This window comes from Tripterygium wilfordii, chromosome 8 (genome assembly GCF_013401445.1).
Source record: "Tripterygium wilfordii isolate XIE 37 chromosome 8, ASM1340144v1, whole genome shotgun sequence".
NCBI classification, from domain to species: Eukaryota; Viridiplantae; Streptophyta; class Magnoliopsida; order Celastrales; family Celastraceae; genus Tripterygium; species Tripterygium wilfordii.
The window spans coordinates 12399270-12418039 of NC_052239.1; the positions used below are offsets into that span (position 1 = coordinate 12399270).

General features: G+C 34.7%; 1 protein-coding gene across 1 annotated transcript; it reads left to right on the forward strand.

The window, feature by feature from the left end:
- The first annotated feature begins 16678 nt into the window (after positions 1-16678).
- On the forward strand, positions 16679-18183 carry LOC120004056 (WRKY transcription factor 22-like). Its single transcript, XM_038853279.1, has 3 exons — positions 16679-17202; positions 17313-17423; positions 17512-18183. The coding sequence occupies exons 1-3, from the start codon at positions 16778-16780 to the stop codon at positions 17993-17995; spliced, it is 1020 nt and encodes a 339-aa protein (XP_038709207.1). The 5' UTR covers positions 16679-16777; the 3' UTR covers positions 17996-18183.
- Positions 18184-18770: the final 587 nt, after the last annotated feature.

Below are 18770 nucleotides of genomic sequence, written 5' to 3' on the forward strand. Positions count from 1 at the left end.
GGAGGGGAGTCTGGAAAAGAAATAAGGAAGGAAAAGTCTTTATTTCAAAGTCTAAAGGTTTGATCAGACCAACACCCATGAACGGAAATAACAGAGACGATGTGTTCTTGTTTAATTTGGACATTCAAGCAAGCTGCGTAATTGATAGCTAGCGTCTTTAGTGAAATCTCTCTCTCTCTCTCTCTCTCTCATGAACAAGGAAAAAAACACACACAAGACCCACGTGTATGACAAATATTCCCTTGTGCCTAAAATCTGACGTCATTATATTTGTCATGGAATGACTCAATTTATGTTCTTATTATTCTGTATATTAGTATATATTCTATAGAAACTTCAGTTGCTTCTAAGAGAGAATTAGAAACTTCCCCAGAAGTAGGAAATCCTTTTGGTTTTTGATGCTGTCCTGCCCTGGAATAATTATGTTATAGGGGTATCTATTTTTGTTCCAGTGTTTTTTTTTTGTTCCAATAGACAATTGGCCAACAAAAGTGATATCCCAGTATTTTTTGTTCCAGCTATCTCATAGATTGAGATGGACAAATATGATCCATGCGAAATCGTGACCTCATATGATCTTATATGAAATCTTGTGCGTCCATTTCAGCAATTGAGATAACTAGAACAAAAAATACTGAAATTTGTAACAATGCTAATTTGCCAAACTACGTGAAATCCGTTAGGGCACTAGATAAGGATAAAAAGATGTGCATTGACATAAGAAAAAGACGTGTATTTTAAGTTAAAAAAATTAAGTGAGAGAGTGTTTATCACACATGACATAGGGCTCTGAGGACACACATTATCAATACCCAATTTAATTAGTCTTAATTCCATTTTGGGGCATATTAATCATTAATTTCATTATTTCTTGTAATAATTTGGGTTGCTTGTGAGGAAGGAAGTGTTCCACCTAACAAGGTCCAAACACACACAATTAATTACTTGATTTGGGTTCCCACTTTGATGGATGTCCCGAACCACGTTCCTTCCATGTAGGTCTCAAATTAGGAAATAACGTTAATTATGCTTATTATCTTTTTGGTCTTATGCATGAAAATCTTGCCTGTCTCATTAATTTTAAGTCTTCAAGCAATTATCACACACTTCACTAGTATTACTTCACGCGGTCATACCAAAACGTGACAAATGGCTTTTTGGAAGGATTAATTGTGCTGTGTAGCCTCCTTTTAATTTGACCTACATACATACATACATACAAACACATATATAAATGGTTCATGCATGTGTATCAATATAGATCACGTTTATATATTACCTTTGCCTCTCTTCTCCGTCCATTCTGTACGAATTGTATGTATGGAATAATGGATAAATAAGTAACAATTCAAATGGATCATGTGCATAAATATTGTATTGAAATGGGGCAAATTATATATATAAAATATAAATATTTACTTTGACTTAAATATATATATCATATGGCACCATATCATGACCTCATAGGATTCATATGAAATTTTGAAAACAACGCATCTGAAATTTTTTTGGACTATTTATATGTCGTTTTCTAATATACAATCCAATAAATATAACTTGATCTGCAATACTAAAACCATTTTAATTGAATTACATACAAAGTTATCTTGCGATCTACTTGTAATAAAATCAAAGCCCTATCGATCTTAGCATAAACTTACCTTCAAATTGAGTCACTAGCTAATTAATTATCTAACTAGTAATTAAAGCCCTAAACCCCACCTCCTGTAATTTAATTCTGGAGAGCAACATATTAGTTACTTTGGTATGAATGAATTTAATTATTAATTGTATCATCTTTAATTTATGACGTGGGACAAAAATGGAATGTTCATTTTGTATAAGTAACTCAAGAATATATATTTAATTAAGTCAAAGTAGAGTTTGAAGGCTTGGCAGTTTCACACAAGTTACAGTTATTAGAAGACACTTGTGCACCAAAGTCGGCTCTGTATATGATAGTGTTTCGCAATGTGTTTACACTGCGTTCAGTTGCACCGCATCTTACAGCACCACAGTTTTTTGTGACACGCCAACGCTTTTACAGGAAAACTCACCTCACAGCACCACAACTTTTTACCTTGCAGCACCTCACCGTACCCCTAAACAGTTTAATATATGTTGAATTGTCTCACGTAATCAAATTAGGTCAATTATTTTATTTTAAATTAATGTACAATGTAAATGTTAAGTGATTTTATATTAATATTATTAGTCATATAATATAACCGTAATTTGGATACGCCAAACGCACCTCACAGCACCGCACCACAGTTTTAAAAGTGATGCGTCAAACAGCTTTTTGAGTTTCAACTCACCTCACAGCACCAGACAACACTCCCAAACAGTACCTATATTTGTCACGGCATGTTTTACTTTGTGTACATGCATGGTTGGTTGCTAAGGCAGCTATGCATATTTTCTTTTGATAAAGAAGGCAGCTATACATATATAGCTTTACATGTTCCACGTGTACATGTCAAGGAAATTAAGCCATATATATATATATATATGTTGAAATATATGATCAGGTTCAACTCAGTCATTCATTTTTCAAATGTTTCAAGAATATATATTTCAGTGACCAAAAGTTGTCTTTCCCCTATATTCTTGAGTTACTTATTGAAAATGAACATTCCATTTTTGTCCCACGTAATAAATTAAAGATGATACAATTAATAATTAAATTCATTCATACCAGAGTAATTAATATGTTGCTCTCCAGAATTAAATTACAGGAGGTGGGGTTTAGGAGTTAGATAATTAATTAGCTAGTGACTCAATTTGGAGTAAGTTTATCCTAAGATCGATAGGGCTTTGATTTTATTACAAGTAGATCGCAAGATAAATTTGTATGTAATTCAATTAAAATGTAGTATTGCATATCAAGTTATATTTATTGGATTGTATATTAGAAAACAACATATAAATAATCCAAAAAAATTTCAGATGCGTTGTTTTCAAAATTTCATATGAATCCTATGAGGCCACGATATGGTGCCATATGATATATATATTTAAGTCAAAGTAAATATTTTATATATATATATATATAATTTGCCCCATTTCAATACAATATTTATGCACATGATCCATTTGAATTGTTACTTATTTATCCATTATTCCATACATACAATTCGTACAGAATGGACGGAGAAGAGAGGCAAAGGTAATATATAAATGCTGTCTTTCCCCCAAGAATATATATATTTAATTAAGTCAAAGTAGAGTTTGAAGGTTTGGCAATTTCACACAAGTTAAAGTTATTAGAAGACACTTATGTACCAAAGTCGGCTCTGTATATATTTGTCACGGCATGTTTTAATTACTTTGTGTGCATGCATGGTCGGATGCTAAGGCAGCTATACATATATTTGTGGGTTGGTGAATATATAGCTTTACATGTTCCACGTGTACATGTCAAGGAAATTAAGCCCTATATGTTGACATATATAATTATATATATAGGAATTCTCCTATAAGTACACAAAGTAAGAACATAAAATAAGTACAGCTTGTTAACCATTGATTTAAGTAAAATGACTAGTGAATCCCACTGTTTTGGGTCTCACATGTTTTAAATCAATGGTGAAAACATGTATATTCTTATTTTATATCCTTACTTTGTGTACTTGTAGGAGAATTATTCATTTGTAGACTTATTTTTCAACCATAAATGTAGTGGGTCCCACAACAAATGTGTGACCCTCACTTTTGTTGAGTTTTATTACAATCATTGAATTTTGTGTTCACAAAGTTGATACACATTTTTTGTTCATATAAGAGAATATATATATATATATATATATATATATATATATATTCGACTAATATATATGTGTGTGTAAAGTCGATCTACTAATCAAGTCGAGATGACCACCCGGTTTGATTAGTTATTTGAATATGACAAAGATCCAACAGTTGATATTCCATATCATAACTGTTAATTATTATGGTTTGATTACTTTGATATATATTTAATCTACCAAATCTTTGACCTTCCAGAATCCGGGATATTTAAACACAACAAAATCGTCTTTTTAGGGAAGATAATCGGTGGCCTTTGGCTACAGTTTAAGAATTTAATTTACTTTTGACTGATCTAGATTAATTTGATGCTGATCACTGAAGAAATTAAGACCTTACTTTAGTACACTTTATATGAAACTCTACATACGTGTATAAACAATATATATGTGTTGGCGTGAGTTATGGAATTAGTTTAAGAAAGTATATATGTAGTCTTTATGAGAATCCTCATGTCATGGAAAGTGTATATGTAAACCCTTGTATCAAGGGAGTCCATAATGTTAGCCTAGAATCATGCAGAGGTCAAATTAGGGTTGTTGTATTGTAATATAAGAAGATGTATTATATTCATGGTGAATATACGAAACACTAAATTGTAACAATATGTGTATGTATAGAGGAATTCTTTTATGTGGATCAAAAGGTGTGGACCAATTTTGTGGATCAAAATCCACTGGTTGTAATAAAACACAACATAAGTGGGGGCCACACATTTATTATGAGACCCACTACATCTATGGTTGAAAAACAAGTTCACAAAGTTGGTCTATACTTTTGGTCCACATAAGAGAATTTCTGTATATATACACACTATAGTATAACTGTATAAGTCCCGATGAAGAATTGAAGACTAGTCCACGTATTGTATTCTAAAATGTATGCATGGTTCACGTGGGTATATGTATCATCTTTGTATGTATATATATGAACATGCAAACAAAATGTCTCTTGCACTTAGAATCTCAGTTGATCTTGATATACGCTGCAGTACACGATCTTGCTTTGGAAAAAACAGTAAGAATATGAGAATTTTTTCTCTTAAAAACAAGTGTACAATGGAGAAACACAATGTCTCATTGTCTACGGATACTTGAGGAGAGCTTGTGAGTTTGGAACCAACCAGGGTATGTTTGAAGATTCTAATATACGTAATGTTGAGAAGATTGGAATCTCATTTAATATATATACATGGATGGCCCCAAAACTTAATGAGTTCCAAACATGTATGTTACCCACGTACCCTCACAGGTATACGTACATACATACAAAACTCCTTGGACATATCTCTGGTCATGTATCTTTTTTTATGGTAACGTGATACCCACCCAGTTGTTCACCAAACAACTGGTTGGTAAACCTTAGGCCACATGGAAGACCCCGCAACTCTCATGAACCAGTTGAGTCCTAGGTCGAGGCCCAGTGCGAGAGATAACGCAGGGTGGCATTAGCACACACGCTGGACTGAGCAATGACCCATTTTGTAAATTGCGATAATAGAAATACCCATAGAACTTAAAACCAAGTCTAGACCCAAACACGTAAATCTTGTCCAATTTATTTGTCCGGATTAGGTTTTATCTGATTTACTTGTCCGGATTTAAACCAATCCAAATTTGGTCAATTAAATATATCCGTAATCCAATCCGAATTAGGATCTGGACATATAAATTTTTCGTAAACACATGTTGTTGTTCGACCTAGATCGGAACTAATTTTTTTCATCCCTATTTACTGGTATGCGTGTAGCAAGCAATAGCATAATAATTTGTCAAACCATTTCTGTGCGTGCAGAGAATAAAAATTAGACAAGTTAAAGAAGCAAACGGTGGCTTTTTGACATTTCATAGTCAGCATGTCAAAACTTAAAAGCTCGAATTAGGTGTTCATTAATTTGGACCCGCCTGTCTGGTGGTGTTCCACTATTTCCCATGACATTCTTCATTCTATTCTTCTTTTTTTTAAAGAAGTTGGACACGTGTCTTCATTGAATTCAATAGTGGTCCATTGATAGAGACAATCTCAATCATAAAGCTTTTTATTCTGATTTCTCTACGTTGTATTTTACATATAAATAAACGGATCTAGGAGTTGCACAATTCATTTAAAATTATAGAGTTTGCAATTTGAATCCAATGGTTTGAGAGATGTGCCACATCAAGCAACAAATTTACTTTTTCATATTTTAAATTTGTGTGACTTTTTCTCCAACATTAGATATGATCAATTGTAGACTTTAAAGAATTGCGGAACCCCAAATCCATAATAAGTTGGACAAGGCCATAGGCGTCCAAAAGCACACAAGCGGCTCATACTCGGGCATCCAAGCCCAAGTCAAGATCAATGACCAAGTCGATCAAAGCCCAAGTCGATCAACGCCAATGTTGATCAACGCCCAAGTCGATCAATGACCAAGGTGATCAACAACAATGTTGATCAACGCTATGAACAGTTGGCGAGAATTGGTCATGCTCGTCTCAGGTATCAACCATCCAATCTAACTCCATTGCATATCATGTTCATGCATACATACGATTCATATCATGTCAATCGTACGACCAAACCACACCGAGGCAACAACTATCTCAGATCATTGTCGGACCTATCCTTAATAAGACAAATATGACCTCTGATCCAAGCACGTCGAGTCAGTCGACTTGCAACATTGAGCCGCCTGATCTTTGTACGATCCCATCATGGCCAACCAAAACAAGCCTCAATAATACTATCTCCCACCTTACATCTCATGTTAGCAGTCGACACTCGACACCTTTAACGGATTTACTTTACTCCGACATACTTGCATTACCTGACATCTACATACTCACGCTCATAGTTCACATCTTTCATCTCCTACTTTACATCTTTTATATACTTGCTTTACTTGACTTTCTCCGATTACTGACTTGATCATCAGAGGCTCTTTGGCAAGTACTCCACTGGTGCCCAAGTCTTTCATCCTTAACCTCGCTTTGTTCCGCAGGACCCCGCTGTAGAAGACTGAAGATAAATTACGTTGACTATTCAATAATTTGTAGATTTGGACATCAACACTATTCATAATTAGTTGTGAGTAAGTTTAATTTGATCAATTAATTTACATATGCATAGTTGTATACCCATTGTGACTCTAAAGCATGAACCCAATTAAGGAATATATTTTAACTCCACTCAATAGTTAAATTTCTTGAGGCCATCCCAAGCTTAAAGCACTTGCAATAGTGTGCATTTCGGGGGTGAATGGTGAAAAAGTGGTTTTTGATGGGCCAACAAAAAAAATGATGCTACAACAATACTTTTTATGTTAGTCCATTTTTGTTAGGCCAATCGGTATGGCATGAGAGTTGTCATGCCTAAATCAATACAGGGCCATACCTTTATTACACTAAAAATCATACCAATAAATTTATACCATTGTACAAATCCATTTCATGGACCCAACCACATAAGCAAAACAATTCCTCCAATACATTTTGTTGGTCCCAACAAAACCACACCATTATGGTTACTCTTATAGACTTGATAACAGAGACGGAGCCACCAAGGGACTGGGGGCACCTGAATTTTTAAAAATTTATACTATATATAACTGTTAGTTGACATAATTTTCATTTTCTATTTGTCTATTTTGTCTCTTTACTTATAGTGCTCAATTTTTGTGTTTTTAATTTTGTCTATTTTATCTCTTCATTTATGGTGCTCAAGAATTGGTGCTACATCTAATTGTCTTTGTTTATTTCATTCAATTTCAGTTATTTATAGCATTTTATTCATCTACAATGTATTGGCCACAGATTCAGTCGGACTCGATATTAATAAACAAAATATAAATAGCCCAAAATATTTTTCGAGGGCAACCCCTCGTTATAAATCTTGGCCACGTCCCTGCTTGATAATTACTTGGTATGAATTAGGGCTATCAATCAGTCGGTATGATCGGTTATTAGATATATTCATTCCCGGCCCGAAAATTCAGTTTTCTTCATTAGTGAAAACCAATAACCGATCGATCGGTTTTCGTTATAATGAGGTTATAACTGACCATTCCGCTTTGGTCGGTTTTTCGATTATTACCTCAATTTAGAAAGAAATCTAGAATAAGTAGATCCATAAAAAATCTATAATCAATACTTGAATCAGACTATTGAAATCACAACATTCTATTCAATATATATAGAGGAATTATCTCATGAGGTCTTAAAATGAGGTTCTAAAATGAGGTCCTAGCTTTTAGGATTCACTTTTAAGGTACAAAATATTTTCCAAAAATCTGAAAAAAATATATTTATGTTTTGATCGGTCTTACGAACCCAACAATATTTTTTTGTTCGAAACAAAAATCAAATGCAACCTGAATAGTCTATGAAATGTTTTTTATTTTATATCCAATGATCAAGAATTATCATGCACTTTTCATATTGAATTTGATTTTTGTTTCGAACAAAAAATATGTCATTGGGTTCGTAAGATAGATCAAATACAAATATATTTTTTTCAAATTTTTAGAAAAATATTTTGATCTCTAAAAGTTAAGACCTCATTTTAAGACCTCACTTTAGACTATTAAGTCATGAGTAGTCAACTAAATACTAACGACAAATCATTATATACTATATAGTATATATAAATATATATTATAATATTTATTATGACGGTCAATCGGTTTTAACCGATAGATTTTATAAAAATATTCAAAACGGACCAATTATTTGGGTTTTTTATTTTTAAAAATCCGATCGGTCAGTTTTCAGAAAGGAAAAATAGTGAAATAGACCAAACGGGTAGTTCGGACAGTTGGTTCGGTTTTCTCGGATTTTTTTGAGAGCCCTAGTATGAATTGCTTGTGTCCAAGAAAATAATTGGAGCCTCGGAGACGCTTGTTAGGGAAGAAAAAAATATCTATCAAAGTTCAATAAAATGCTTTTAATATAATTCAATTCAATGGACGTACTTGACATTTTCTGAATGGAACTTAGGATCACGAGACTACGGCCCCGTTTAGTACACAATTTGGAGCAGCATTTCTACTACTTTTGAGTAGAAAAACTAGTTTCAACCAAACAACAATTGAAAAGCACAAAAAACGAGAGATTTTTAACCAGTATTTTCGTTGAACTCTCACATGCTAGTTTAGAGGAGCTTTTTTGGAGCATTTGTAATTTGTTCTCATTTTTGTCCCTGATAAGTTAATGTTATTCCACCATTACCCCTGATTTATTGGGATAGAATGCACAAACAGGATATTAAAATCATTCTCATTAAATAATTAAAATAATAAATAAATTAAATGCTAACAAATTGATAATTAAGTAATTTATATGTTATTATTATCTTTAATTAATTTAAAAGTCATTATATTATTTTTAATAATTATATTGTTTGTTCGGATACAGCATATACAACAAATATGCATAATACCCCTGCACGTAATTTATCAGAAAATGCTACACAGCTCAAATGTTAACAGTAAAAGTACAACCAAACACCTACTCAGCATTCAACCAGCATTTCTACTACTAAAATTGTCTAGCATTTCTGCTAGCATATCTGCTACTTTGCAAATGCTCTACCAAACTAACCCTACGATTGGTGTAACGGTCATACTCTATTGATACTTTATACTCTAGGTCTACATTCAGTTTCATCAAACACCTAAATGACGTATTTCACAGCATATACTGTGTAACATAAATCAAAATCGTATACTCTATTAGTCATAGCTGTACCAAATGGAGCTGAAAAACCTATAATATGTGCGAATATCTAAATTCAATTCTGACTTTTAAACTACTACAAAATTCTCCAATTCAGCATGAGCAACTAGTAGTCTCTATTTATCTATCAATGGTCAATAGTGCACTCCAACAAATGTTGTTTTAGAAAAGAAAAGAAAAAACCATATCTACTGCCAAAGTATTCTGGTTTTGATCCTGGAAATATCTAATAATTCCGTGTCCTAGACTCCTAGTCCTAGCATACACAGGCATCATCAGAGACTGAAAGCAACAAGAATCCATTACTCTCAAAAGAATTTTCAAACCATCAAAGTCTAAACTTGTCCAGATACGATGTGTTCTTAGATACCATATGTGCCAGCAAAAGAAAAATGCTCCAACCTTACGTTTACAATGAACATTTATTTCATAGTAATGTAGGATCTAGGAAATTTCTTGTGCGTCCTTACAGGACCATTGTCAGAAAAAATAACACTATCAAGCCGGCTTGATGTATGACTAACAGAAAATGAAAATGTTCTGGAGATAACGTAATACTGCTCTGATAAGGAATCTGAAGCCATGTGATTGGAGAATTGATTACTGACTAGCCCTCCCTGTGTTTGGAGAATTGATTACTGACTAGCCCTCCCAAAGAAGTGTTCTATTTGCAAGCTACCTGCTCTGGCCTCATATTTGCTTCTCTTTGCATATGCTGAAGAGTAAAGACTCCTTATCCTGCGTAAAAGATTTACGAGCTCAATTTTCAAAGAGAATAGTAATATTTAGAATCCTGGATGAAATGGCAGAAAGGACAATATAATGATAGAGGAAAATCAAATAAGACTTAGTTACTATGCCAATGACATCAATTGGAAAAACAAGTCTATAATTCAATACTCTTCCACAAGATGATTGGGAGGCTGTGAACCATTGGGGTATGGGCTGCAAAGAACATAGTTACAAACGTATCCATATTTTGATACATGGCATAAAAATGTATAGACTATCACTAACCGATGAGCAATGATTCTGGGATCTCAAAACTTTGACTTTGCCTCCTCTCCCATGAGCTCCAAAAGCAATCAAGTCAACATTTGTATTCTTAGCCTGCATGGCCATAGATCAATTGCTTTGGCTGCGCTTGCACCACTTCCTAGATATCGGCTTGTTCCGTCAGGACCCAGCAATCCACCAGACACACATACTTCTTCTTGAAATTTAAACAATTATAGGCAAATAAATTTTCTGAAGCAAAATATAAAGGACAAAAGAAACTCTTTATGTGCAAATTTTAGTAATTTTACAAAGTTTGGCTCCATATACTGCTAAAATTATTTTTTTTTGGAAAGTACTAAAATTATCGATATCAGCTCAAGTTCATCACAATTGATTACCTGGTTTTGTCAGTGATGGACTGATGGGGATGATAATTCTATTGTAATATTCACCGTTGGTTGAATTTTGGTAGTGTACTAGTGTGACAGGCGTAAAGTGAGATCCTCATCCATAGCATCAACAGTAAGCCCAGCATGTTTACTAGGTTCTTGCATCGTAACTTCTCCGTCAATACCTGTAGCTGCCTTTGGACTTGATAAAGAAGACTTACCGATGATATCCTCCCTGATTATGTGTTTGGAACAACTGTAGAAGCATCTTCATCTATTAAAATGAAAGAACCTCTCTCTATCAAGAGGTATTTTACTCTTTTGATATGTAAGACACTCTGGAACCACATTGTTGCTGGTACTGAAGTTATATTTTTTCCTAGTACATGATCGATCCCCAATTGAGTTTCCAATCTGACCCAGATTATCTTTGACCATAGAAAGTTGTTCACTTTGATCACCAGATGAAATTTTGGAGTGGACATTGCCACCATTTAGAATCACCCTGTAGTTGGCTGATAGACCTATAATCACTAAAAAATATGCCAAGAGGGGAGCATGTGGAGGGGTGTAATTTGTCCACTTGGCTGTGTTTGTTTGGGCCACTTGCTCTAATATTACTATTGTGATCTGTTCTTTTACTGTTGCTGATTTCTTTTGCTGCGTGGTTATATAGGTTAGTTAGTTAGGATATAGGTACTGTCCAGAGCAGTGGGGGGGTATGAATGGTGACTGAAGTATCTCTGTGAAGATTGTGCGCATCAAATTCATCAAAATTAACTTCCAACAGCAACAATTGCTTTCTAGCACATTTATGACCCCTTATGTATTTTTCATCACAATAAAAACACAATCCCTTAGATCTCCTTTCCTGAACTTCCTCTGGAGTGTAATTCTCTTAGTAGGCCACTCATTGATTGGCAGCTTCTTATAGGTATCTACTGGTTTTAAACTTGTAGTGCTCACTAATCTTGCTGGGTAAGTACTTAAAGAAGTTGTCTTAGAAAAATTGGGTTTCTATCCATTGCTCTTGAAATGAGTCAGTTTAGCATCCAACTAAACAGCTATATCAATTGCCTTATGAACATCTCTAGGTTTCAAGATTTTGACATCAAACTTAAGTTCAGCTTTCAACCCACCAATGAAACAACTCTTAAGAAAATCTGGACTAATCCCTAGAATTCTGTTAGACAATTGCCTAAATTCACTGACATACTCCTTTAATTCCCCAACTTGCTTCAATTTAAACAAAGACTCAGCACAATCCTCATATGCAGAAGAACCAAATTCTTTACAGAAAATAGACAAAAATTCATCCCATCTTGGAGTGGACTTTAAACAATCCATCCACCTAAACCACTGTAGGACATTACCATCAAGGTTGAAACAAAAAATTATTACCTTCTGATGGTCTGTAGTATTGTAGAAAGAGAAATATTGTTCTGCCTTCTGAACCCATGCCAGAGGATCCTCTCCTTCAACAAATTTGGGGAAATCCACCCTTTGCCAACTCTATCTCTGCTGAAATCCTTTTTGATCTTGCCCTTCAATCTTATTAATATCACGGTTGATTCCTACTTCAGATCGATCATTCTCCTCAATCTGAACAGGTTGTATTGGTTCAGATTCCTTCTGTATGATTAATTCCCGCCGAATCAAATCAATTCCAGCCATGAGTTTGGCTTCAAGTTAAGTCTCCAAATTGGAAGAAATACTTGTCAATTGCTTGGCCAAAGCCACTGATAAGTTTTCCACTGAAGCTTCGATTACTGACGTGATTTTTCGTGGTTGATGAATATGTGTTTCTACGAGCCATGCAAGACAAGGGAACAATATGCTTAATCCATAACCAAATTGCTCCGATAGCAAATGATAGCACCTTTCAAATCTAATCAAGCAGGGAAATGATTTCGTAGCTAGATTGCTATAGAAGAAAGAGAGAGAGAGAGACAGAGAAAAGAGTAAGGAAGAAGAAGAAGAACGAATTCTATTTCATTTCATAACTGCTCACTTACAAATTGTAACCACCTATTCAACAAACCAATGCACCATTCCTGGCTTGACAGCTGGTAGGTTTAGTAATAGAAAAACTAACATAAGCTTAACAGAGTTAGTTAACAACTTAGTTATATTAACAGTTAGTTAATAAAAGCTTAACTAACTTACTTCCTAAACCATTTCTGCTTTCAGCAATTTGATTTCTACCACAACAGGTTAGTGTTTCTTTATTCTTCGTGTCACAATTATAATAGTTTGTTAGGTTAAAATGTTAACTTATTTTCATTTTTGGATATGATTTAAATTGAATAAGTGATGGGGATTTTTGTTATGAAATTAGAAAAGTAATGGGGTTAGAGCATATGCAGGTTATTGTAACATTGTGTGATTAATTACACTGGTGTAATTAGCAATCTTAATGTAATTCTTCAATCAATGTAAACATACCTTAATGTAATTGCACTGATTATTGCATTTTGTATATATTAGTGTAATATAATAAAACACTATTAAATAAAATAACAAAAAAAATTTAAAATATAGGGTTTTATTGTCAAAAATATCATCATCTTCATCCTCAAACATGACACACGCATTCTACATGTGATCCATCTCTAACATCTGTTGGAATCTTCGTCTCCGCCGCCAAGAGCTTTGTCTCCGCCCCTCATGGCTTATTCAACAATTCTATGACATTTTTTAGTGATTTTCATCCCAATTTTTGTTGTATTCGAACTAGATCTACTCATACTCATCACGGGACATGTAATCTTGTTGTTTTCATTCGATCTATCATCACATCATTATTTTTGGCATTTTTCTTTGGTTTGATTTGGGATCTGCATACTATAGATGATAAGTTATATGTTTCAGTTAATTTGATATCTGTCATAATGTTATCTGTCTTGCTAAATATTATACGTCTTATTAAAATGTTATTTGTCTTTAATGAAATGTTATCTATTTGAAGCTCTGAAACATATAACATATCAGAACAGATCTGAAACAGATATAATATTTGTAGATTCATATCCGATTTTAGAAGGAAAAAATAGAGTTCGAAAAAGTAATAAAACCTCAAAGGTGATGTGCCTTGGTCGGTGGCGTTGGTCGTATTGACCGAATCTAGCTCTTTGATCTGGCTAACCTAGAGTTTCATTTCAGTAGTTCGTTGACAGCCAACTTTCGATGGTCAGTGTGGAGGAAGGAGAAGAGAGAGAAAATGAGAGGAAGAAAAAGCATTGCCATGCATGACAATATAATTGCTCTCTGGTTCATTTTGGTAAGTTGTTAGGCTTTAACATTTTTTCTAAGATTTTTTTAGGGACAATGCTAAAGACCCCCAAAACTCCCCCAAATGTATGTGACATTAAAATAGCTGTTAATTAAAAACAAATATGTAGGACCCACTTCACATCCAAACCTACACATTAAATGGGGTCTATTTTTTGGGTTTCAAGCATTATCATTTTTTTAGTTTGTTTGTCTTTATAAGTAAAAAGCCCATAAAAGTTTGTACTGTATTAAAATATTATTTAGTTGAACAAAAATACAGTTTTAGAAAGAAGACAATTAATTTTCTTTTAAAAATATCATTTAGTTGTTTTAAATAAAAATATGCAGTATTAATTTCGTTATGCAGTTTTTCTCGGCAAAAAGATATTTTTCGTCCCTCAATTATGGGGTGAGTTTCATTTTCATCCCTAAACTTTTTTTTCTTCCATTTTCATCCCTCAACTATTAGAAAGTATCATTTTCGTCTTTTAAGTGAGATTGAAGCCAAAAAATGCTTGCGTGACACTTATGTGACACATTGGAAAAATATGATCTGACAAACAATAGTATGTCACGTTTATTCTAGGAATAAATGAGATACTTTTCCATAATTAAAGGATGAAAAAAGAAGAATAAAAAAGGTAAAGACGAAAATGAAACATAACCAATAATTTAGAGACAAAAAGTACCCTTTCACCGTTTTTCTTTAATTGGCATGAGTCTATTTTTTGCGTTTACATTGTAATTATCGATAAACGTGCCAGCGTATACTTAAAACAAAAATAATATATTCTTTGATGATAGAATCTCAGCCGTCCGACCCCTGATCGCTATAAAAACCGGAAGATATACCGGCTTCGGTGGGGCCCGCTAAATCAAGCTTAGCTGTCAAACGCAAATCCTTCGTCATCATCTCATGCGCCGCCCACGCGCCTCCAAAATTGTTACAAGTGTCCGATGATTACAAAGACTTAAAAAAAGACGGCCTTTAATCGCTTCACTACAAAAGACAGATCCTTACTCCTCCTCCTCGTGACGCACCCTTTTCACTTTTCCTTTTTGTTTTTGCTTTGTCCAGTCATTGATGTCCTTGGGAGGAGAAATATTAGGGGAAAACAGCAAAACATGAGTGGGAAATAGAGATTCAGCATTAATCAATATTAAAGCAATTGCAATAGTGCAAGTTTTGCTCGACCGTATGAGATTTTGTGTTTTATTGATGTGGCTATATTAAGAGACATGTTTTGTTGATGTGACTGTATTGAGAGATTGTGTTTTGGTGTAGTTTTGTTGTGGACAACATAGAGGCATGAGATATTGTTGGCCTCCATGTGTGGGTGAGAATGAATAATGTATAGGAATTTGTGTTTTGCTGATGTGGTTATATTGAGAAACGTGTTTGACTTGACTTTTTATGTAATAAATGTGAGACTCAATATTGATTTTTATTGCGAAAACACTACATGTCCATAATTTTGATGTCCATAATCTAAGTGACATGAGAACAAGTGAGAGACCATCATTTTGGTTTTTATTGGCCCAACAAAACTTACACTATTGCAAGTACTCTAATCACTAATGATCCCTCATTTCACATGATTATGTGATCAATGGCCCGTAGAATGTGAACGCTTTTGTGAAATTACTATATATTTTAGCATTTATTTTAATGTATTTCAACTTTAATACATAATACCATTACACGTAATTCATACAATAATTTTAACACCATATATGCTACCAACAAAAATACAATTAAACACTTATCAACATTTTAGAAATCATATCTAGAACCATTTTTTACCAGTCTACAATGACAATGCTACATCCCTATTTTATGACCCCCAAACCTATGTGATATTAAAATAGTCATTGATTAAAAACGTGCATGTAAGGCATATTTCACATCAACACTCCACATTAAATGAGGATCTTTTGGGATTAATTTTTGAGAATCTCAAACATTATTCGTCTACAATATATTCTACAATATATGTTATTGTCAAAATTATTTATTAAACGAACCCTACACATTATATGAATCTCAAAATCTCTAAATTAACGTTGAGTTTTCAGGAAATATGTACCTTTCTATTGTAGGCACCTTTTGTTGTTGTGTTAAATGCTATTAACAGTATATTTTGATTTTGATTTGTTTGGGAGTAGTGATGAAGAGAAGGAAAGAAAAAGGTAAAGAATCCAAGGATGCCATATTAAGAACGTTATGTCGACTTTTATTCTCCCTTTGGTTGTGGAAACCGGCAACTACATCCGAATTAACTTACTTTTTTATTATTATTTTTCCTTTTGTCGGTAAATTTGACGAGCCTCCGCTCCACACGTTAGCGCGTGTAGAAAAGAGAGAACATTACTTCCCTCCTTTGACATTTTCTTTATGTCAACCCACAGAAACCCAAAAAAGGGAGCATCCTACACACAAATCCCACTCTCTTTCTCTCTGTATTGCCCTTTATATATCTCTAACCATGCTTTCAAAAGTCAGCGTCTTGTTTTGTCTCTCTCTCTCTCTCCTTTAGCAGTAGTTGCAGAGACAAGGTAGGTATAGGATCATCAGAGCTTGTCTATATAGAAGCTATGGAGGAAGACGACTGGGGTTTGCACGCGGTGGTCAGGAGCTACATCGCCGCCACTAACACCACCACATCAATTGCTCTGCCGGCAGATTTTTCCAACCAGACTTGCTTTTCTTCATTCACTGCTGGTGTTGGTGAACAAAGTGGGAATCTTTTCTCTGTTTCAGATCCTTTTCAAGCAAGGAATGCTTTCGATGATTTCCATGATCTCTATAAGCCCTTTTCCCCCAAATCTCTTCTTCCTTCGCCAGTACAGACCAAACCCATATCCTCAATTTCTTCCTCCCTCAACCTCTTTGTAGATCCAACACAGTTAAATCAAGTACAGAAGAAGCAGCAACAGCAACCAAGGCAGTTCCATGGTGGGTCTGTGAATAGGACTAATACTGCCACCGGAAATTCTAATACTTCTCGATCCAGGAAAAGGTACAAATACTTTCTTGCTACCATTGGTTGAAATTTAAAAGAACCCACTTTTTTAATTTGATTTTTCTTCACTGGTTCTGATAAGGGTTTGTTGAATTTCTGCTCCACAGGAAAAACCAATCGAAGGAGGTGCGCAGAGTACCTGCAGACGCTCTGTTTTCAGACATCTGGGCATGGCGTAAATATGGCCAAAAACCCATCAGAGGCTCACCATATCCAAGGTGGGTTTTCACATAATTTGTGTTTTATTAAACGGTAATTGGATTTTGCGTTGAAATTCATTAATTTTAATTTCTTTGTAATAAACAGGGGTTATTACAAATGTAGCAGTTCCAAGGGTTGTATGGCCAGAAAACAAGTGGAGCGGGACCAATCCGACCCGGGAATGTTCAAAGTCACTTATTCAGCCGAGCACAACCACCCTGCTCCGACTCACCGGAATTCACTCGCCGGTAGCACTCGTCAGAAGCCTTTGACGACCACCGAAACAACAACGGCCATCGCTGATAAAGCTTCCCCATCCAAACCCACTTGTGCCCCCTCTCCAGTGCTCTCCATGGCACAAAGTCCAAACAGCGAAAGCAGAGAAGAGAAAGATTTTATTTTAGAAGACGGTGAAGAGGTAGAGTTTGGAGTCCCAGATTCGGCTTTGAATGATGATTTCTTCGCGGGTTTGGAGGAATTTGTCGCCGGCTTAGGTGCCGAAGACTGCTTCACCCACCCATTCCCGTCGGGGAGTTTCGGCCACCACTGGCTTACCAACAACGCGGCGGCTGCGGCCGGCAGTATTTGACTTTTTGAAAAGTCAACACTGACAGATTTCTTTCTATTTTTAGAAATATAGAATCTAGAACCCAAAAACCTAAACCCCAATTAGTGAGTCTTGTAGAGTAAGGGAAAGGACCAATTTTTATTCTGTTTTAGCTTAATACTAAATTTGTTCAATAATGCTTCGTTCATGGAAGTTTCTGCATTTTGAGAGTGGTGGATTCTTTTTTTCCTTTTTCCCATCGCACACTTAAAAGCAGCATTCTATAAGACCAAATAAAAACAGCACTCTTAAGACCGAAGAGGGCGTGGAACGGAGAACATGGTCTCCAAAGAGGACGTGGAATGGGATTCCAACTCAGCCCCATATGGTTAAACACTAATGTGGAGCATATTTTTCCAGAAACTTTCTTTTTTCCAGACAAACAAAATAAAATGGATTATTACCAGCAAATGTCAAAAAGAACTTCTAGTCAAAAAACAAAAAGGAATCCTACACCTAAGAGTAATTAATCTTGTAAGTTGTAACTACTTGTACCAATTCAGTGAGGAATGCTTGAATGCAGTCTCAAGTACCCAGGAAAGTATGCAACAGCTCTAGCCAAGAGAAGAACAAACATCAAGGAACATAAAATATTTTGCATTTTCTGCAATCAAAACTCTGAAAGAAAACAGAACTGGTGCCCAGAAACATCATGTAAACTATGTTCCGAGTGCTATAGCTTACTTTTTGAAGTTTAATGCTGGGCCGCTGGCTTATGAGCTGTGAACAATACACTAGCTTATGAGCCGTGAATAAG